The 23,167-nt window shown below is 39.9% G+C and overlaps 1 protein-coding gene across 2 annotated transcripts; it reads left to right on the top strand.

Moving 5' to 3' along the window:
• The first annotated feature begins 1,021 nt into the window (after positions 1-1,021).
• On the top strand, positions 1,022-4,079 carry LOC135624301 (uncharacterized). Of its 2 annotated transcripts, XR_010491641.1 has the most exons (3): positions 1,022-2,699; positions 2,831-2,998; positions 3,652-4,079. XR_010491641.1 is itself a non-coding variant. In XM_065127776.1 (2 exons), exons 1-2 carry the CDS (start codon positions 1,100-1,102, stop codon positions 3,781-3,783), a joined length of 2,031 nt encoding a protein of 676 aa, XP_064983848.1. In that variant the 5' UTR covers positions 1,024-1,099; the 3' UTR covers positions 3,784-4,079. The 2 variants fall into 2 exon arrangements, 1 of the variants encoding a protein (XP_064983848.1); XM_065127776.1 differs by having other exon boundaries at positions 1,024-2,998.
• The last annotated feature ends 19,088 nt before the right edge of the window (positions 4,080-23,167 follow it).

The following is a 23,167-nucleotide window of genomic DNA, read 5'->3' as shown; positions in this document are numbered from 1 at the left end:
GTCTATTAACTTTCACTCAAACTTTATGTCTCACCTAATATCTATCAATCAATATCATCAAGAACCAAAAATGCTTTATTGGGAATAGCCTACAATTAGATCATTAGAAAAGAAAAATAATATTATTTATAATTTATGAACCAATATAATAGTAAAATGAGTTATAATACATTGACTTCCAGGAAGGTACAACATGAAGAAGCTTATACATATAATGTTCTTTGACAAGCTCCTAGATTTACCAATAAATATCAAAAAAGGAAAGATGATTTGATGAAAAGTGCACAACCAAATGATTTGTAAGAAATTAGCGATCCATGAACTAAGATGATAGTAAAATGGGTTATAACATATTGATTTTCAAAAGTATACCATGAAATCCCGTGATAGATACAATGTTCTTTGACAAGCTCTTGGATCTATCAATAAACATTAAACAAGGGAAGATGATTTAAATGCCACACTATTTATGAAAACTCTATATCTATTTTATCCTGTCTAAATAATTATTAAATGATTAAACAGCAAGAAAGACTATAATATATTTACATAATGTTTTTTTTATCTTTTTGAGTGAAGAAGACAAGGAAAAGATAAGAAAGAAATAAAGAACAAACAAAGTAGAAGATACAAAAATAAAAGTGACAACAGAGAAGCAAAAGATGAGATCTTCATCGAGATCAGCACCACTACTAGGACGGTAACTTATGCAATATACTTAGTAGGTGTCTTTAAAAGAGTTAAACAAATAGTGAACCATTTGAAATCGAATCGACCAGCAAAAACTTATTAAACCAACAGTTTAAAAACAACTGTTTTGGAGGAAAAATAATGACTTAGCTATCCAGAAATCAATAGGTAAAATAGTTCAAAAGGGATGCTGTTTAGGCATTTTTCAAAATAAGAGTGTCTTATAAGAAAAATCAAAAGTCAAAAACATTTTTTTTTAATTCATCCATCTAACTTATTATTATTATTATTATTATTATTATTCAACCATCATTCTAATCTGCCTATGACCCGCTTTTTGAGAACCTCCGTTTTCTTCCCCTCCAGCGAGAGAGAGAGCAGAAGTGGGGAAGACTCGGTCGACTTGGCGATGCATCCACCATCGATGCAGCTCGTTCCTTACTCCTCCAACGCTAACCCCAATCCGAACGTGCCCTGGTCCGAGATGTTCCGCTCCGCTTCCCTCCGCCGCCCCCCGGATTCCCTCCCCCCCTCCCGCCCCCCTTCGCCTCCGCCCCCTCGCGACCGCCCCCATCCTGCATCCGAGGAGCCTCCGCCTCCGCCCTCCTCCGCTCCTCCGGTCACCGCCGCCGCCTCCGAGCCCCACGCCGCCGCCCGCCTCGCCCTCTACATCGCCATGGCTCACGCCGGTCTCGCCCTCTCCCTTCTCCTCATCTACGGCCTCTATCGCCTCCTCCACGATTTCGTCCGCCCCCTCCAGTGGGCGCTCCTCTGCTCCATCCCCCTCCGCGAGCTCCAGCGCGCCGTGGTCGCCTTCTGGTCCCCGCCCCTCCGCCTCGGCCTCGTCCCTGCCCTCCTCGCCGTCCCCGCTGCCCTACTCCGCGCCTCTGCCGACACCCTCTCCGACCTTCGCGCGGCCCTCCTCCGCCGCAAGCTCCGTCCCTCTTCCAAAGACGGCTTTTCCATCCTTACACGTTGGCTCCTCTCCTTCTGGGTCTTCGTCATCTCCTACGAGCAGCTCGGCCCTCTCGCCACCGTTGCCCTTTTCGCTTTCGGTCTTCTCCTCGCCAGCCCCACCGCCACCTCCGCCGTGAAAAATGCCATCTTTGTTGCCGGCTGGTCCAAGTCCTCATCATCCTCCGACAGGGGCAGCGGTGGGTTCTTCACTACTGGCATCCTGAAGCACCTGAACACCATCGTGGCGGTCGGCTTAATTGTGTCGATGATCGTTGGGGTCTTGGCCGGCGGCATGTTCTTCTCCTACAAGATCGGAGTGGAAGGGAAGGATGCGGTGATATCGCTGAAATCCCACGTCCAGAATAGTAACTACACCGAGAGGATTGGATTCAATAAGTGGATGGAGGACAACGATATACCTGGGCTGGTGGATCAGTACTCGGCCAAGTTCTACGACACAATCTGGCAGCAGGTCGATAGCTTGGCTGTTCGATATAATTTGACTGATTTCAGTGATGGTCTCCGACATTTCTTGATTAGCCGATCAGGGAATCCTTCGGCAGGCACTTCGACCGCTTTGATAGCCTCACCACCGCACCCTTACATCGTAAAGCTGCAATCTTTGAGCGTTCATGTTAAGAACCGCGAATGGGCAGAGATCTTCAAGGATCTGGATTTATTTTCCAGGGAATTACTGATCACCAGAGCGGATCTGGTAGTGAAAGCAAAAGGGCTTGCTTTCCAAGGGATCGAGATCTCGAAGCGGGTTCTTTCTAGCAGCACTTCAGTGCTCGGTGGGAGTGCCAGTTTGATGGTCTCCGTTGCCATAAAGGTGGCCTCAGGTGCAGCCGGAGTGGTGAATTTTGTTTCACAGTTGATGGTTTTCCTCTGGGTGTTGTATTATCTCATCACTTTGGAGTCGGGCGGGGTGACAGAGCAGGTGGTGGATATGCTACCCATGTCAAAACATGCAAGGGCCCATTGTGTCGAGGTTATCAACCGTGCGATCAGTAGTGTGTTGCTGGCCACAGTGAAGATTGCTATCTTCCAAGGTTGTCTGACATGGTTGTTGTTCAGGTTTTGTGCAGTTCATTTTTTGTATACATCAACTCTCCTTGTGTTTATTAGTTCATTGGTGCCTATATTACCGATGTGGCTTTCATCAATACCTGCGGCAGTGCAGTTGTCCATGGAAGGAAGATATGTCTGGGCAGTAGTGTTGACAATGATGCACCTTATGCTGATGGATTATGGCACTTCAGTGATTCAGGAGGATATACCTGGGCATAATGCATATCTCACTGGCCTTAGTATCATTGGGGGAATGACCCTGTTCCCTAATGCTCTAGAGGTACTATTCTTCTATGTGACTTCCCTATTGGTACACGACTTCCACTTTTGCATCTCTGCTACAGTGATCTATGGAGATAATTATGCTAATAGTTTTACAAGGTTCAGTTCTCTCCTCATAACAGAAATGTCAAATGAATCTATCTTGAGATTTGGATTGCTGAATGTGTTTATAAATAAGCTCTCAGAATAGTGTGCAATAAACACCAGGCCTACTGTATTTAAATTTTTATTGAATAAATGTTTTAGTGTTATGTGTCATTAGAATGAGATGTTCTTTCTCTTCACTAGGACAGTTCGCTTTGAAAGTTTGATGATCTTTTTATTGAACGAAAGAAAGGAAATTCATATTGCGAGAATAACATACAAAGGGTCCTTAAAGAATTACCTTTTAAGAAAGTAGTTGATTACAGGTGAAACATTCATCTTCTTTTAAAATCTTACTTTTTCGTGCAAAGGCACAACATATGATCACAGTATTTTATTCTTTTAAACTCCTTCGCACACTAAGTTGGCATTGATACTTTTCCTGTTATGGTTCTTTTGTACTTGCATTTGCTAATTGGATAATAATTTTGTTGGAATCACACTGATGGTATCTAAGGACTTTAATTTGATGAATTTAACTAATTCTCTTTATTTTACATTCTTCAGGGAGCCATTATCGGTCCGCTATTAATGACTGTCGTCATTGCTTTGAAGAACTTGTATGCAGAATTTGTTCTAGCTGATAAAGAGGAAAATGGTGAACCTGTGGTTACTGACAAAGGGGAGTGTATCAGTTAGATTTTTATGACTGCATTCCTTAAGTTCTCTTGATACAAGTAATATCATGACACAGGTGACATTGTCTAAGAAGCCCATCTGTTTCTCTAGTCATTGTACTTGTATGGTATATTTATCTTTGTTGGTTGTTTTCATCTCTTAAGGGGTTAGCTATTCATTAGGTTGGTGGATTTTGTATGTATCAGTCATTTCTCATTGTTTGATTGATGAGAAATTTGTACATTTTTTGTATTAGAATCTTGCATGAGCAATAATGTAATCTCATTCGAGTGCAATAAAGGTTTGCAATTCTTGGATTTGAAAGAACAAATTCATGTTGAGCATTTACTAGGTATTTTCGTGTCAGGTCATTTTAATTAGCTCAAAATAAATCTTTTTTCTCAAATAAAAGAATGGTAAAGGCATGTGGAGTCCTACTAGGAGTTTGTCTAACTTGGTTGAAATGAAAACATGAGCATCAGACTGGGTGAATTATCATACACAAGATATATGTTTCAGTAAGAACTAAATGAACTGGATTTTGAGAGAGCATCTACTTGTATTTCTAGGATTCACTTGTGAATTATATACCAAGACTTTATATGACATGTTCAATCAGTTGGAGACAAGGGGTTGAGACACCTTGATTTTGCTTATGGATAGAAATTTATGACCAGTATGCTATGTAATGGTTGGTTTGCAGGATGTGGCTGCACTAGCAGTATGATGTCAGCTGGATACCTGCATCTTTTGATACTCCACTTGTTGCCAAAAGATATTTTGTTTCTTGCTTTTCATGAGTGTGATAAAACAATATCTACAAGTTTGGAGCTATAGTAAGATGAGTTGAAATCTTCAAAAGATGCTTTTCTTTTCCCCCCAGCACATGGGCATTGACGTTCCCACATGGTCAAATAATACCTGGAACCACTGATTTGTTGTTCTTCCACTGATCTACTTGTCTACTGTTTCAGAAAGTCATGGATCATGCACTTTAAAAACTATATGTTGCAGGCCTTCTATGTACCAACTGCCATGGAATGTCTACCTAGTGTTATTGTGAATTTATCAAAACTTGTGGTTGCAGAATTTCCTCTTATCAGTTGCATTTTAACATCATATAATACCACAGTCTTCCAAAGACAACATTTTCAGATTTCTACTGTGCTAAGCTACCAGAAATGCTATAGATTCAATTTAACTAGTGAACTGCCTTGGAAGTTATATTAACAAATGATGATTTTTTGTGAAACATACTGTGGTTGTTGTAATTTTTTATTAAAGTGAAATACAGGAATCAACTTAAGATTTTATAATTTTGTCAAATTCTATTATTTCACTTACACTCATTACAGATCCTTCTCAGTTTTGCCCAACATAACCAACTGGTGTACTGCTGATTCATGGTGAGTTACTTGTTTACTGATTATTAATAGAATCCTCACGTCTTTACTTGCAAACTTTATTCAAGACAAAGATGAATTGTGCTGTAAATGTAAGTAAAATAAGGATGAATGACCCAACTAGAAACATTAACCGACTCTTTTGATCCTCAGAAGGTTTTCCTGTGGTACTGTCAGTTCATTGAAATGTCGGTTACTAACATGTGCGGTCAGCATCAGTTCCTGGGGTCTCATTATTTTGTGGAATTATAGAATACCAGCAAATAAGGCTGTCAACTTTAAAATGCACATCCCTTTTCTAATTCATCTAATCTTAATAGTTAGAATTATCTTTTTCATATTATATAGCACTTAAAACAACTTTTTTGTGGTCATCTAATGTGTTTGCAGGTGCATGGAACTGGTGGTCTGAACTTTCAACTTCTAAGCTCTTTGCAAGCATCTGAACACTGTAAGAATAAATTCAGAAGAAAACAAAAAAGCATGGGAAGAACTGATAAGTCTTTTTATCAAATGAAATTGTTCTTAAATCTTAAGCAGAGTAATCTTTTTCAATTAATGGAAGGTTCTTTTAGTGACCTTTGTTTGAGACTAAATTGGTGCTCAGAGAAGGAAAAAAAAAAAGAAAGCTTATAACTACTACACATGATATTACCGATCACATTAGGATAAGATCAAAGCTGCATACAAACTGATACAATGGTCTCCCTCAAATCTATGTTCAGTGTTTTTACTGCTACTTCACACCTCTGAGATTATTTGGAAGAAGACAAGATAACATGCCTGTCCTTCATGATCATCTCCAGCTTCTGTGTGGGTCAAGTTTGCACTACGTGTCTTTTAATAGTTACCTGTCTCGGGGCATGTGAATCGCTGCCGCATAGAGATCTGTCGGCAGGGGAAGCAAATTGGAGTCGAGCGACGTTTTTACGGATATTAAAAGACACGTGGGTTTACATATCTATCCTTTGGGAGTTTTGAATTGGCATATTTGCCCCTCACTGGTTGTGGTTACTAACAAAAATGAAAAATTAATAATATTAAATATAAAAAATATTTTTTTTTTGCTGATTATTTGACTGGTTATTTTCTCTGCATAAATTTAGGAGAAATTAATGTTATATTTATCAACAGGTGTAAATGTGAAATCCAAATTTTGATGGTCAATTGTCAGACATTAATAACAAAGGTATATATATATATATATAAGAAAATGTTTAATTTTCCAAGGATATATATTACTTAAAATTATATTCATTTAGAAGGGTATATATGAAAATCATTAAATGTGGAGGAATGTGTCTCTAGTGGATTGGAAGATTCGTGATGTTTTTACACAACAGTCCAAATTAAGACTTGCTCCAATGTGGACCACAAAATTATTTAGTTGTACTATTCCGCAGTGCGTGACACTCAGGGACTGCCTCATTTCCTTTACCCTCGTTATAAATATTGGTATTTGTTGACCAAAGTAAGATCACGGTTCTGTTAAAATCGGATTAGGTTAACGGTTTGACGATTCAACAGTTTCTAGTGGAGGATCAAGGAGAACGAGGGGTAGAGAGGTGTTTGGAGGAACGTAGGAGGACTTGGGGTCGGTTCTACTATCGGCCCTAAGTGTTTTTTTATGGGGCAGAGGTTGCGAACAGTGACATTGCTAGTTGGGCGGTGCCATTGCCTACGGGCAATAAGCACTGCTCATATTGGTGTGTGGTACTATCACATGCGATTCTAATTTTGTAAGATTTTTATTGTTATGAAGCACACAACCTTATTTACTTCATTATGTAAAATTCGCATCATAAGAGAAGAAAATTCGTATCGAAGACTACGTTCATGATTCATCATATAAAATGTACACAATACTCAAATGTTATATTGAACTTGTATTGTAAAATGCCTACCATAAGTTCATGATTCATTATTTGTACGGAAACATCGTAATACTCGTATGGAAAAATGCATATGGCTCATTTTGCACAATATAAGATCATGATTCAGGTGAGTGATAAAAAAAGTCCGAAAATGAAAATTTAACAAATTCATTATCTTATTAGATAGAATTTGATCCGAAGAAATTTGGGAGGGAATGTATCTTAGAAATTTAGAACTCCAAAAAAAGTTAGAAAGCGAACTTATGCATAAGAATTTTCAGGTTTGAGAGATCAAAATCAAGTGTTTATCACATAAGATTTCAAATAATTATTGCATCATGATCTTATAAGTATCATTTCGTAACTAATAATTTTAATTCTTATGATCCTCTTTTTATTATTTTGGCTAGAGAGCTTTATGGGTTATTTTGGATATTTGGTCATAAGCCTTGAGTATCCAAAATGAAAGTATCATCTCTTCGTTCAAGATAAAACATCTAGAACCAAAAAATTTAAAATATGAAACATTGGATTTTTTGTTATTCTACAATTCATAAAGAGTTTTAGAAAGTAATGGTCTTACTAGAACCCTATTCATAACATAGCATGACATATTTGTTGAATCTCGGATTTTGATGATGAAGTCAATTATAAATTGTTTGATCTAATCTATATGTTGAAAAAAGTGTGTAGGATTAACTACGAGGATAGTAAGACATAAATCAGGTGTTGTGTCAGAGTCAAGATCGAGATCTCATTGGGAGTTCGAGAGTTCAACGGAAGTCCAAACGTTCGTCGGAAGTTCTGCGAGAACCAACCGAGAAGTCCAGGAGCTTGCCATAGAAGCTCGTCGGAACTCGCCAAGAAGATCATTGCAAAGTCCAGGAGCTTGTTGGGAGTTTGCCAGATGATTACCGAGAGTTCGTCGGATGTTCGCCTAAAGTACGCCGGAAGCTCACCGGAAGAGCAATTGATGCACCAGAACAGAAGTGCAGTAAACATGTCTTAATTATCATAATTAGAGCATAAATTAAGTTAGGATTGTGAGGTAATCCTACTAACTTAATCTGGGCGGTGGTACCGCTGGTAGTTATTATTGCCAGCGATGGTACCACCAGAGCTCAATCTCCGAGCTCAATCAAGCGGTAGTACCGCTTAGATGGAGTGGTAGTACTGTCCAGTATTAGGTGTCAGGCGGTGGTACCACTAAGACCTCGGAAATCCGGGATTAGACACTTTTTGACTCCATTTTTGAAGCCATTGGGGCCTATAAAAACCTCACCATTTTCTGCATGAAACAACATGAATCCTATTGCCATAATCTTGAGTTCTTGAATCTTAAAGTGCTGTAAAAGTTATAATTCTCCTCCATCTCTTAGCCTTGTAACAATCCAAGAAAGAGGAGTGAGACTTGTAAGGGTTCATCTCCTAAACCCAGGAAAATGAGAAAGTGCTGTAAAGAGGTGTTCGGTCTTCACCTATTAAAGGAAGGCTTTTAGTGGATGCCGGTGACCTCGTTGGAGGAGGAATCCCAAAGTGGATGTAGATCATATTGACCTTGACCGAACCACTCTAAAACTTGGTTTGCATTTACTTTGAGCAATTTACTTTTATAGCAAACTGTCTCTTCTCCTTACTGTGCTTTTACTACTCCTACATATGCTTTCAAGTAAACACATTCCGAGATCAGTTTTAATTTTATGAAAGGTTTCAAGTTCAAATTATCTCTGAAATGGATTGAATCGAAACCATTTTCGTCGGAATCAATTTTAATCGAAACAAGTCTTTTGAAATCATGAAAGTTTTTCACTGCACTAATCCACCCCCCCTCTTAGTGCCGCTCTTGATCCTAACAATTGGTATCAGAGCAAGGTTCACTCTCATTTGGTTTTAAACCCAAGAGAGATGACATTTGCCGACAACCTAGAGGGTCATTCAATTACACGTCCACCCATGTTCAATGGGACGGATTACACATATTGGAAGACTAGAATGAGGATCTTACTAATTTCAATAGATTTTGAGCTTTGGAACGTTGTTGAAAATGATTTTCAAAAGTCTTCTCTTCCAATGAACGATTGGAATGAGTTTGAGAAGAACACTTTCACTTTAAATGCCAAGGCTATGAATGCCTTGTTTTGTGCATTAGATAAAAACAAGTTTAATCAAGTGTCGATTTTTGAAATGACTTTTGATATTTGACACATATTCAAAGTGACCCATGAAAGTACTAGTAGAGTGAAGGAGTCAAAAATTAATCTTTTAGTGCATTCTTATGAGTTGTTTCGAATGAAACCAAGTGAGACTATTGGAGACATGTACACTCAATTTACGGATATCATTAATGGTCTAAAAGGACTTGGTAAAAGTTTCTCAGATTTTGAACTGGTTAATAAGATTTTAAGATCCCTTCTAAAAAGTTAGGATCCTAAAATAACAGTCATTCAAGAGGCCAAAGATCCAAATAATTTTCCTCTTCAAGAACTAATTGGGTCACTAATGACCTATGAAATGATATGTAAAGCTCATGAAGAGCTTGAGAATACCCTTCCAAAGAATAGGAAGGACATAGCACTAAGAACACAAGAAGACTACTTGAAAGAAAACTCAAGTGATGAGGACTTTGATGATGACTTCACTCTTAACAAAGAAGTTCAAAAGACTTATAAAAAGAAATAAATTTAAAAATGATACTAAAAATAAATTTAAACCTAAGAAAGAACAAGTGATATGCTATGAATGCAAGAAGTCATGATACTTTAAGAGTGAATGTCCCCAAGCAAAGAGGGGGCAACCAAAGAAGAAGGCTCTCAAAGCTACATGGGATGACTCAAGTGCTTCCAAAGAAGAGGAGCCAACCAATACCAAGCAAGTTGCTCACTATGCACTAATGGTTATTGGAGATGAGGTAACAAGTTCATTTGATGCAAATATATCTTTTGATGAACTATTAAATGATTTTCATAACTTATTTGATGAATGTAAATTAATTAGAAAAAATATAAATTGTTAAAAAAGGAGCATGCTTCTCTTGTTAATGATTTCGATAGTTTAAAAGTTAAGCATAATGATAGTTTAGCTGCATGAACGAAATGTGATGAACTAGAAATACTTAGAAAGGATAACTTGCAACTCAAGGAAACCATAAAAAAATTTAAGGTTGGTAGCAATTCCTTGAACTTGATCCTTCCCAACAAGGGTCACGTTCATAGAAAAGACAAAATCGGATTTGTGAGTAGCTCTCACCAAAATCCAACCACCTTTGTTAAAGGCCCTACTTTGCATGTCTCACCCCGAAACAAATGCAACTTTTGTTGAAAATTTGGGCATATAGCTTATCATTATCCATTCAAGAAATGTAGTCCACATAAATTAATTTGGATTCCTAAAAGAACCTCAAATGACTCAATGCAACATGATAAACTATGTAGATCAATTTTTGAAGCACCCAAGGTCAAATAGGTACCTAAAAATCATCTCTTTTTGTAGAAAAATATACCATCACAAGCTAAGACCAAGAGATGATACTTTGATTTTGGATGCTCAAGGCTTATGACCAAAGATCCAAAATAACTCATAAAACTCTCTAGCCAAAATAATAAAAACTGGATCATAAGAATTAAAACTATTAGTTACGAAATGATACTTATAAGATCATAATGCAATAATTATTTGAAATCTTGTGTGATACACACTTGATTTTGATCTCTCTGACCAGAAAATTCTTATGCATAAGTTCCCTTTCTAACTTCTTTTTGAGTTCTAAATTTCTAAGATACATTCCCTCCCAATTTTCTTCGGATCGAATTCTATCTAACAAGATCATGAATTTGTTAAATTTTGGTTTTCGGACTTTCTTGATCACTCACCTGAATCATGATCTTATAGTATGCGAAATGAGCCATATGCATTTTCCATATAAGAATTACGATGTTTCCATACAAATAATGAATCATGAACTTATGGTAGGCATTTTACAATATGAGTTCAATAAAACATTTGAGTATAGTGTGCATTTTATATGATGAATCATGAACGTAGAGTCTTCAATACGAATTTTCTTCTCTTATGATGCGAATTTTACATGATGAAGTAAATAAGGTTGTGTGCTTCATAACAATATAAATCTTGTAAAATTGGAATCACCTGTGATAGCACCACACACCAATATTGAGCAGTGCTCATTGCCCGTAAGCAGTGGCACGGCCCAACTAGCAGTGCCACTGCCCGCAACCTCTGCCCTATAAAAAGACACTTAGGTTCCGTAGTAGAACTGACCCCAAGCCCTTCTACATTCCTCAAAACACCTCTCCACCCCTCATTCTCCTTGATACTCCTCATTTTAATGAGTTGCTCATTGTTGAATCTCGGATTTTGATGATGAAGTCAATTGTCATTTGTTATCTAATCTATGTGTTGAGATAAGTGTGCAGGATTAACTACGATGAGAGTAAGACAAGCAGCAGGTGTTACGCCGGAGTCAAGATCATGATCACGTTGGGAGTTCGAGAGTTCGACGGAAGTTCGGACGGTCGTCGGAGGTTCAGCGAGAACAGATCCGAGAAGTCCAGAAGCTTGCCAAGCGAAGCTCGTCGGAACTCGCCAAGTGGATCGTCGCAAAGTCCAGGAGTATGCCGGATGTCCGCAGAAGGATCACCGAGGGTTATCGGATGATCGACGGAAGTTGGCCGGAAACTCGCCGGAAGAAGCGATTGACGCATCGGAGCAAAGCTGCAGAAGTTGTCTTAGAGTTAATTGTAGTTAGCATGATGATTAAGCATGAAAATGGGAGGTGATCCCATTAGCTTAATCTTGGGGCAATTGGGCCCCTGAAAAGATTCAAATTGGGCCGAATGGAGTGAACAATTCGGACCCTGATTGCACCAGGAGGTGCAACCGCCCCAGCCAGGAGGTGCAACCGCCTGGGCTGTGGGGTTGGGAGGTGCAACCGCCCCAGCCAGGAGGTGCAACCGCCAGGGCTGCGAGGCTGGGAGGTGCAACCGCCCCAGCCGAGAGGTGCAACCGCCCAGAGCTCAGTCTTCGAGCTAGACTGGGCGGTGCAACCTCCTCTGCCAAGAGGTAGCACCGCCAGAGCTCAAGTTTCGAGCTCTGCCAGGCGATGCAACCATCGAGCTCAGTCTTCGAGCTCTGGCAGAGAGGTACATCAGCCTGAGCTCAGTCTCGAGCTCTGCCAGGTGATGCAATCACCAAGCTCAGTCTTCGAGCTCTGGCAGAGAGGTGCATCAGCCTGAGCTCAGTTTCGAGCTCTGCGAGGTGATGCAACCACCGAGCTCAGTTTCGAGCTCTGCCAGGTGATGCAACCACCAAGCTCAGTCTTCGAGCTCTGCCAGGTGATGGAACCATCGAGCTCAGTCTTCGAGCTCTGGCAGAGAGAAGCAATCGCCTGAGCTCAGTCTTCGAGCTCTGCCAGGCGGTGCCACCTCTCCAGTCAAGAGGTGCAACCGCCTGATCCCAAAATTCTGGGATTTGATCGATTTGATCGTTTTGAGCTCGAATTTTGAATTGGGTTGGGGCCTATAAATACCCCACCCATTCAGCACTGAAAAGATACAGACCTATACCGAAATCTTGATCTTTTCTGTGATTCTAAGAGCTCAAAAGTGTTGTAAAGCCTTTAAGTCTCCTCCTTCCGTTCTTCAAGTTTTCAGTTGTAAAGTGAGGAGAGAAAGGTCTGTAAAGGTTGTCTCCTGAGCCTGTCAAAAGGAGAGAAATTGTAAAAGGGCAGTTTGGCCTTCGCCCATTGAAGGAAGGCACCTAGTTGACGTCGGCAACCTCGTCGGTGGAGGAAGCCAAAAGTGGAGTAGGTCAAGGCTGACCGAACCACTCTAAATCTCTGGTTTGCGTTTATTTTCGAGCACTTTATCATTACTGCAAACCTCCCTCATTACTACTGCTCTCTGCGCTTTCACGAACAAGTTCTAAGTGCTGTTCTTCCGAATCTGCATTCAGACGTAAATTCGTATTTTCATACGTTACTGTTTACGTTTACATTTGATTCTGCAGAACTGTCTTCCGTGCTTTTACGAACGAGCTTCTTTGCAGTTTATACTTACATTTTGATCCTATTGATAACTGCAAACTTTCCTCTACGATTTTACGAACGAGTTTCAGCATTTAGACGTAAAACTGCATTCAGACGTAAATCGGCTTTCCTTGCTCAATCATCAGATCTCAGTTCACGTTTACGTCTTGATTCCAACTGCATACTGCCTTCTGCGAGTATACAAACAAGTTTCAAAGTTTAGACGTAAATCTGCGTCTAGACGTAAAACTGCGTTTAGATGTAAATCTGCGTTTAGACGTAAATCTGAGTTTAAGACGTAAATCTGAGTTTAGACGTAAATCTGCGTTTAGACGTAAAACTGCGTTTAGACGTAAGTCTGCGTTTAGACGTAAATCTGCGTTTAGACGTAAAACAGCGTTTAGACGTAAATCTGAGTTTAGACGTAAACTGCGCTTAGACGCAAAACTGCGCTTAGACGCAATCTGCGCTTAGACGCAAACTGCACTTAGATACAAACTGAGAATTTGCTTTTGCATCATAACAATTTTTGAACGAACGCAGCTTTTGGTTTTTAATCGCTGTAAGATTTCCGCTGCACTAATTCACCCCCCCCCCCCTCTTAGTGCTCTCGATCCTAACAATTGGTATCAGAGCAAGGTTAACTCTCTAAAGGATTAAAACCCAAGAGAGATGGCTTACGCCGGAAACCAAGAGGGGCATTCAATTACACGTCCACCCATGTTCAGTGGAACGGACTACACTTACTGGAAGACCCGAATGAGGATCTTTCTTATTTCTATGGATTTTGAACTGTGGAACCTTGTTGAAAATGGATTTTCAAAATCTTCTCTTCCAATGATCGATTGGAACGATTTGGAGAAGAAGGCTTTCGCTCTTAATGCAAAGGCTATGAATGCCTTATTTTGCGCACTTGATAAAAACGAGTTTAATCGTGTTTCAACTTGCGAAACTGCTTTTGATATTTGGCACACACTTGAAGTGACCCACGAGGGCACAAGTAGAGTGAAAGAGTCAAAAATCAATCTGTTGCTGCATTCTTTTGAACTTTTCCGAATGAAACCGAGTGAAACCATTGGCGACATGTTTACCCGTTTCACGGATGTCGTCAACGGTCTAAAAGGACTCAGAAAAAGTTTTTCGGATTTTGAACTCGTAAATAAAATACTAAGATCCCTTCCTAAAAGTTGGGATCCTAAAGTCACTGCCATTCAAGAGGCAAAGGATCTGCGCAACTTCCCTCTTGAAGAACTAATCGGGTCATTAATGACCTACGAAATGACTTGCAAAGCTCATGAAGAGCAAGAAGACATCCTTCCAAAGAACAGGAAGGATATGGCACTTAAAACTTCTGAATGCCACTTGAGAGAAAACTCAAGTGATGAGGACTGTGATGATGACTTGGCACTTTTGACAAGAAAGTTTAAGAAATTCTTCAAAAGAAACAAGTTTAAAAACGATGTGAAAAATAAACTTGAACCCAAGAAGGACCAAGTGATCTGCTATGAATGTAAAAAGCCGGGGCACTACAAAAGTGATTGTCCCCAAGTCAAGAAAAGAACAACAAAGAAGAAGGCGCTCCAAGCAACATGGGATGATTCGAGCGCATCTGAGGAAGAGGAGTCCAACACCGAGCAAGTTGCTCATTACGCCTTTATGGCCATCGAAGAGGAGGTAACGGATTTATTAGATGCTGATTTATCTTTCGATGAATTATTAAATGCCTTCCATGATTTATTTGATGAATGCAAAGTTATAAATAGAAAATACAAGTTGCTAAAAAAGGTACATGATAATCTTACTTGTGAGTTTGATAAGTTAAAAGTCGAACATCATGATAGTTTAAATTCATGTATCAAATGTCATGATTTAGAAACTATACAAAAAGAAAACTTGCTACTTAAGGACACCTTGAAGAAATTCGAGGTTGGTAGCAAGTCATTAAACATGATCCTTACAAACAAGGGTCATGCTCCCAAAAGAAGTGGGATTGGATTTGTGAGGAGTCCTCACCGAAATCCAACTACCTTTGTAAAAGGCCCCATCTTACATGTTCAACACCAAACCAAGTGCAACTTTTGTTGCAAATCTGGACACAAGACACATTATTGTCCATTCAAGAAAATAAGTCCAAACAAATTAATTTGGGTTCCTAAAGGAACAATGATAAACTCTATGCAACATGATAGAAAATGTAGATCTATTTATGAGGCACCCAAAAGCAAATGGGTTCCTAAAGATCATCCGTTCCTATAAAAACATTAAAAGTCTAGGCCGGAGCAAGAAATAATATTCTGCTCCTTGACTCTCAATGGTCATAAACCAAGAATCAAAAAGGAACTCGCAACGCTTAAGTAACAAGTGGAAGTTGTGAAATCACAAAAACGATACAACCTTATTAGAAACATACGATATCCAAATTCACATACCTCCCTGATCTTCAAAACCCATTCATCTATGAATTAATTCTTGTAGAAACTAAATATGTCATGATCTTAAAAGGGATACCAAACAAACATACGTATGCACGTTAAAAGATCTATCTTGATCGTACAAAGAGCTTCTTCCTTAAATAAAAACTCATACGAAATCATGTAACAACCATTAATTGCTCTGAAACTCTCCTCAAGGCAAAGGCTCCCTAATCAAATCATCTTAGGTGCTCACCTGCTGTAGGCGGTGGCACCTCTCCAGCTGGCGGTGGCACCTCCAGCTATCACGGGTTGCCAGAGGTTGCACCGCTCCAGCCAGAGGTGCAACCGCCAGCAGCTCTGCCCTTTAAAACCACACTAGTGCCGGTTAAGGAACCGACCCCAACTCACCCCCATTTCCTCCTCTACTCTTCCAAGTCTCCTCCATTCCCATTTCACTCCTCTAAGCCTTCCAAATTCCTCCCATTTCGGAGCAAAACATCAAGAATCCTTCCTTCTCTTGAAGATTTCACAAAGGTACTCTCTAAGAAGCTCTTAAATTCTGTTTTGTTCTTCATTTACTTTAGCTCATCATCATCCCTCTAAATAGCAGTAGTAATGGGATCTAGAAGATCCTCAAGGGACAAGGGAAAGAGGAGAGTAGTAGAAGAGTTTGATCTCACTCTTTTTGATTCCAAAAACCATGCTGAAAAATTTCTCTCCTTCGAACTAAGAAGCATCAATAAGGGAAAATACGTAGATCTGAATGAACTAAGAGATGTAGAGACTATCCATTGGTTTGCAAACCTAAATCTACTTCCCATTTTGCAGATCAACGAACCCATTTATCCTAGACTAGTTAGATTGTTTTACAACAACATGCAAATAGATGATGAAGAAAGGATATCAACCTATCTCTTAGGACAACACATCTCAATCACTGATAGATTCATTTGTGATATGATAGGTATTCCCATGAAAAGCATAGGACTTTACTTTAAAGGATCATGGGATGAAAAAACTATTGAAACATCCTACGTTGAAGCCTTAGGAACAATCCTTGCCAATCCTAACATAGAATCTATTCCTAAAAGTTGTGAACATCTATTGCCCTTTAACACTAAGATACTTCATCATATCATGACTAGTATAATTCTTCCTAAACAATACCATCATGATGAAGTGAGTCAATTAGAATTAGGAATTATGTACCTAATCATGAAAGGACGTGACATTTGTCTTGGCTATCTGATCCAACAAAACATGTTAGAATTATCTACGAAAGATATGATGCTCCCATATGGTGGAATAATTACTAGAATAATGAAAGCTTACGACATTCAAATACCACTAGAAGAAGAAGTAATGAAATCAGATAGATTCAGCATAATAAACAAAAATCTACTTCACCGACTAAGATGTCACTATAGAAACCGTAACTGGGTTAGAATGCCTAGAAGAACTGATCCCCCTCAGCCTGAACCTGAACCTGAACCAGAGCCGGAAACCCCAGTCTTTAGGAGTACCCACTCTCCTCCGATCTGTCCCTTTGAGGAAACACATCCGGTTGAGCAAACTCACACATCATCCATCGAAGATATCGGGATTCGGATGGACCGATTTGAACAAAGACAAGAACGGCTTGAACTTCGACAAGATCAAATCCTAACCGAGCTGCAGCAAATCCATCGACAATTTGACTCTTTACTTAGGCACTTTAATCTTCCACCTCATGAATAAGCTTGTATAAACATCTGATGTTTTTGATATGACATATTGTAAACTCCTTATGTTATTCATGAAGGACTTTATGGTTACCTGATATGCTGTACATATGTTACCCTGATAGGGTTATCTTTGTTTGTGTAAGCATATTTGCAAACATCTCTTGTTGTTTATCTCGGTTTTTGCACTGAAACTAAAGAGGTTTAAAAGCCTATGCCTTGAAAAATATGAAGCAACATACCAATGTAAGTTGATAAGTCAGCAGTATGACATTGATATGGTTGCTATTACTAATATGATTGCTATGTATCAAGATATCAAACAAAAATTTGCATCGTACGAGCTGATATCTTACCATGTGATGCAATGCTACACTTGCTGAGATAAAAATCTTGCTATGCAATATGATACAATGCTACACTTGCTGAAATAAAAATCTTGCTATGCAATATGATACAATGCTACACTTGCTGAAATAAAAATCTTGCTATGCAATATGATACAATGCTACACTTGCTGAAATAAAAATCTTGTTATGCAATATGATAGAATACTGCACTTGAAATAATTGTGTTACTACATCAAAAGCTTAACACTCAAGAATCAAACACATTGATATTAGACATCACTTTATACGAAATCATGTCACTAATCATGATGTAACCATAGAGTTTAGTGATACCAAACATCAACTGGCTGATATCTTCACAAAACCCCTATGTGAAGAACAATTTGATTACATAAGAAGAGAATTAGGAATGTTGATGTGTCCGAATACTTAAACTAGTTAAAATTATTTTTCGGATGTTATTACTATTACATGCCTTGACAACGCTTGATCAAATAACATGTTGCAAATTATGTGACAAATATTTTTAACCAAATGCATGTAAGAAGTTCATTTTTCGGTTTGTATGCTAAAATGGGATGTTCCTGTACACTCTTATGAAAACTCTTTGAAAAATGACTTTCCTCCGTCAAGCGACAAACAATAAAGAGTTATATGTGTCATGACTTCCTTTATATGCTTAATAATGCTATCATGCTTTTTGTTGATGACAAAGGGGGAGAAATATATGAATTGATAAACACTATGTCATAGCTGAACTGCCATAATCAACTGCCATAATCATGTCTATGTCATAGTTGCAAATACTTGAGTGATGCTATAAACAATGTTATGCCATCCTTGCATCACCAAGAGATATGTGAACATGTGCTATAGTTTGCATCATATCTTGATTTGATATTCTATAGAAAATGCAAACTTGCTAGAAAATCTCAAATGTGTGCATCATGTAAAAAGTCCTTCGTAGCTTTATATTATTACATGATGAATAGTTACAAACACTATCATACTTGAGTGATGCTATAAACAATGTTATGCCATCCTTGCATCACCAAGAGATATGTGAACATGTGCTATAGTTTGCATCATATCTTGATTTGATATTCTATAGAAAATGCAAACTTGCTAGAAAATCTCAAATGTGTGCATCATATAAAAAGTCCTTCGTAGCTTTATATTATTACATGATGAATAGTTACAAACACTATCATACAAACTTGATAATGTATGTCATGCCTTGACATCGTTCTTGAAGAGATACATCATGATGGGCATCATGATGGGAGCATTGATAAGTTTAACTGATCTAACTTATCAATACGTCACTTGAATTCTTAGGTCCTGAATTCAAGGTTGACTTATCTCAACTATGGCATATAGATAGGGGGAGTTAAGGACAACTCCTTTATCAATTGATTGTCATCATCAAAAAGGGGGAGATTGTTGAATCTCGGATTTTGATGATGAAGTCAATTGTCATTTGTTATCTAATCTATGTGTTGAGATAAGTGTGCAGGATTAACTACGATGAGAGTAAGACAAGCAGCAGGTGTTGCGCCGGAGTCAAGATCATGATCACGTTGGGAGTTCGAGAGTTCGACGGAAGTTCGGACGGTCGTCGGAGGTTCAGCGAGAACAGATCCGAGAAGTCCAGAAGCTTGCCAAGCGAAGCTCGTCGGAACTCGCCAAGTGGATCATCGCAAAGTCCAGGAGTATGCCGGATGTCCGCAGAAGGATCACCGAGGGTTATCGGATGATCGACGGAAGTTGGCCGGAAACTCGCCGGAAGAAGCGATTGACGCATCGGAGCAAAGCTGCAGAAGTTGTCTTAGAGTTAATCGTAGTTAGCATGATGATTAAGCATGAAAATGGGAGGTGATCCCATTAGCTTAATCTTGGGGCAATTGGGCCCCTGAAAAGATTCAAATTGGGCCGAATGGAGTGAACCATTCGGACCCTGATTGCACCAGGAGGTGCAACCGCCCCAGCCAGGAGGTGCAACCGCTTGGGCTGTGGGGTTGGGAGGTGCAACCGCCCCAGCCAGGAGGTGCAACCGCCAGGGCTGCGTGGCTGGGAGGTGCAACCGCCCCAGCCGAGAGGTGCAACCGCCCAGAGCTCAGTCTTCGAGCTAGACTGGGCGGTGCAACCTCCTCTGCCAAGAGGTAGCACCGCCAGAGCTCAAGTTTCGAGCTCTGCCAGGCGATGCAACCACCGAGCTCAGTCTTCGAGCTCTGGCAGAGAGGTGCATCAGCCTGTGCTCAGTCTCGAGCTCTGCCAGGTGATGCATTCACCGAGCTCAGTCTTCGAGCTCTGGTAGAGAGGTGCATCAGCCTGAGCTCAGCTTGGAGCTCTGCCAGGTGATGCAACCACCGAGCTCAGTTTCGAGCTCTGCCAGGTGATGCAATCACCAAGCTCAGTCTTCGAGCTCTGCCAGGTGATGCAACCATCGAGCTCAGTCTTCGAGCTCTGGCAGAGAGAAGCAATCGCCTGAGCTCAGTCTTCGAGCTCTGCCAGGCGGTGCCACCTCTCCAGTCAAGAGGTGCAACCGCCTGATCCCAGAATTCTGGGATTTGATCGATTTGATCGTTTTGAGCTCGAATTTTGAATTGGGTTGGGGCCTATAAATACCCCACCCATTCAGCACTGAAAAGATACAGACCAACATCGAAATCTTGATCTTTTCTGTGATTCTAAGAAGCTCAAAAGTGTTGTAAAGCCTTTAAGTCTCCTCCTTCTGTTCTTCAAGTTTTCAGTTGTAAAGTGAGGAGAGAAAGGTCTGTAAAGGTTGTCTCCTGAGCCTGTCAAAAGGAGAGAAACTGTAAAAGGGAAGTTTGGCCTTCGCCCATTGAAGGAAGGCACCTAGTTGACGTCGGCAACCTCATCGGTGGAGGAAGCCAAAAGTGGAGTAGGTCAAGGCTGACCGAACCACTCTAAATCTCTGGTTTGCGTTTATTTTCGAGCACTTTATCATTACTGCAAACCTCCCTCATTACTACTGCTCTCTGCGCTTTCACGAACAAGTTCCAAGTGTTGTTCTTCCGAATCTGCATTCAGACGTAAATTCGTATTTTCATACATCACAGTTTGTGTTTACGTTTGATTCTGCAGAACTGTTTTTCGTGCTTTTACGAACGAGCTTCTTTGCAGTTTACACTTACACTTTAATCCTATTGATAACTGCAATCTGTCCTCTACGATTTTACGAACGATTTTCAGCATTTAGACGTAAAACTGCATTCAGACGTAAATCGGCTTTCCTTGCTCAATCATCAGATCTCAGTTCACGTTTACGTCTTGATTCCAACTGCATACTGCCTTCTGCGAGTATACAAACAAGTTTCAAAGTTTAGACGTAAATCTGCGTCTAGACGTAAAACTGCGTTTAGACGTAAATCTGCGTTTAGACGTAAATCTGAGTTTAAGACGTAAATCTGAGTTTAGACGTAAATCTGCGTTTAGACGTAAAACTGCGTTTAGACGTAAGTCTGCGTTTAGACGTAAATCTGCGTTTAGACGTAAAACAGCGTTTAGACGTAAATCTGAGTTTAGACGTAAACTGCGCTTAGACGCAAAACTGCGCTTAGACGCAATCTGCGCTTAGACGCAAACTGCACTTAGATACAAACTGCACTTAGATACAAACTGAGAATTTGCTTTTGCATCATAATAATTTTTGAACGAACGCAGCTTTTGGTTTTTAATCGCTGTAAGATTTCCGCTGCACTAATTCACCCCCCCCCCCTCTTAGTGCTCTCGATCCTAACACTCATATGATACACATTCGAGGTCACCATGTCGAGTTAGAAATCTTATAAAAAGGAGAGGAAGGTGCTCAGCAAACCACACCTCTGATGCATAAATAAAAATATGCTCGAGGGAAGAATAAGACAAGGTAAAGAAATTAAGTATAAAAATTAAGAGAACATTACTCACTTCTTATGCTCGAAGAAGCTCATTACATAATGATGGATACCCAACACTCGAATCATTGAGAAATATTTTTAGAATAAGGATCATTATATATAAATAAATAAATATATATATATATATATGTATATATGTATATATGTATGTATATATATATACACATAAATACATACATATATATATACATACATATATAAATATACATACATATATATATATATATATATATATATATATATATATATATAGGTATATATGTATATATAGATATATATGTACATGTACATATATATGTACACACACATATATATATATATATATATATATATATATATATATATATATATATACATACATACACATAAATATACATAAATATATACATAAATATATATATATATATATATATATATATATATATATACATATATATATATATATATATATACATATATATATATATATATATACATATATATATATATATATAAACCTATATATATGTTGAATCTCGGGTTTTGATGATGAAGTCAATTGTCATTTGTTATCTAATCTATGTGTTGAGATAAGTGTGCAGGATTAACTACGATAAGAGTAAGACAAGCAGCAGGTGTTGCGCCGGAGTCAAGATCAGAATCACGTTGGGAGTTCGAGAGTTCGACGGAAGTTCGGACGGTCGTCGGAGGTTCAGCGTGAACAGATCCGAGAAGTCCAGAAGCTTGCCAAGCGAAGCTCGTCGGAACTCGCCAAGTGGATCGTCGCAAGTCCAAGAGTATGCCGGATGTCCGCAGAAGGATCACCGAGGGTTATCGGTTGATCGACGGAAGTTGGCCGGAAACTCGCCGGAAGAAGCGATTGACGCATCGGAGCCAAGCTGCAGAAGTTGTCTTAGAGTTAATCGTAGTTAGCATGATGATTAAGCATGAAAATGGGAGGTGATCCCATTAGCTTAATCTTGGGGCAATTGGGCCCCTGAAAAGATTCAACGTGGGTCGAATGGAGTGAACCATTCGGACCCTGATTGCACCAGGAGGTGCAACCGCCCCAGCCAGGAGGTGCAACCGCTTGGGCTGTGGGGTTGGGAGGTGCAACCGCCCCAGCCAGGAGGTGCAACCGCCAGGGCTGCGTGGCTGGGAGGTGCAACCGCCCCAGCCGAGAGGTGCAACCGCCCAGAGCTCAGTCTTCGAGCTAGACTGGGCGGTGCAACCTCCTCTGCCAAGAGGTAGCACCGCCAGAGCTCAAGTTTCGAGCTCTGCCAGGCGATGCAACCACCGAGCTCAGTCTTCGAGCTCTGGCAGAGAGGTGCATCAGCCTGTGCTCAGTCTCGAGCTCTGCCAGGTGATGCATTCACCGAGCTCAGTCTTCGAGCTCTGGCAGAGAGGTGCATCAGCCTGAGCTCAGCTTGGAGCTCTGCCAGGTGATGCAACCACCGAGCTCAGTTTCGAGCTCTGCCAGGTGATGCAATCACCAAGCTCAGTCTTCGAGCTCTGCCAGGTGATGCAACCATCGAGCTCAGTCTTCGAGCTCTGGCAGAGAGAAGCAATCGCCTGAGCTCAGTCTTCGAGCTCTGCCAGGCGGTGCCACCTCTCCAGTCAAGAGGTGCAACCGCCTGATCCCAGAATTCTGGGATTTGATCGATTTGATCGTTTTGAGCTCGAATTTTGAATTGGGTT

This window comes from Musa acuminata, chromosome BXJ2-10 (assembly GCF_036884655.1).
Source record: "Musa acuminata AAA Group cultivar baxijiao chromosome BXJ2-10, Cavendish_Baxijiao_AAA, whole genome shotgun sequence".
NCBI classification, from domain to species: domain Eukaryota; kingdom Viridiplantae; phylum Streptophyta; class Magnoliopsida; order Zingiberales; family Musaceae; genus Musa; species Musa acuminata.
Note: the sequence above shows the minus strand (reverse complement) of the source record. Positions and strands in the feature narration are given on the sequence as shown.

Excerpts from the sequence above, each read along its gene's own strand:
- LOC135624301 (XM_065127776.1), top strand. The coding sequence starts at position 1,100 with ATGCATCCACCATCGATGCAGCTCGTTCCTTACTCCTCCAACGCTAAC. Across the intron at positions 2,999-3,651 it reads TGTTCCCTAATGCTCTAGAG|GGAGCCATTATCGGTCCGCT; the intron begins GTACTATTCTTC and ends TACATTCTTCAG.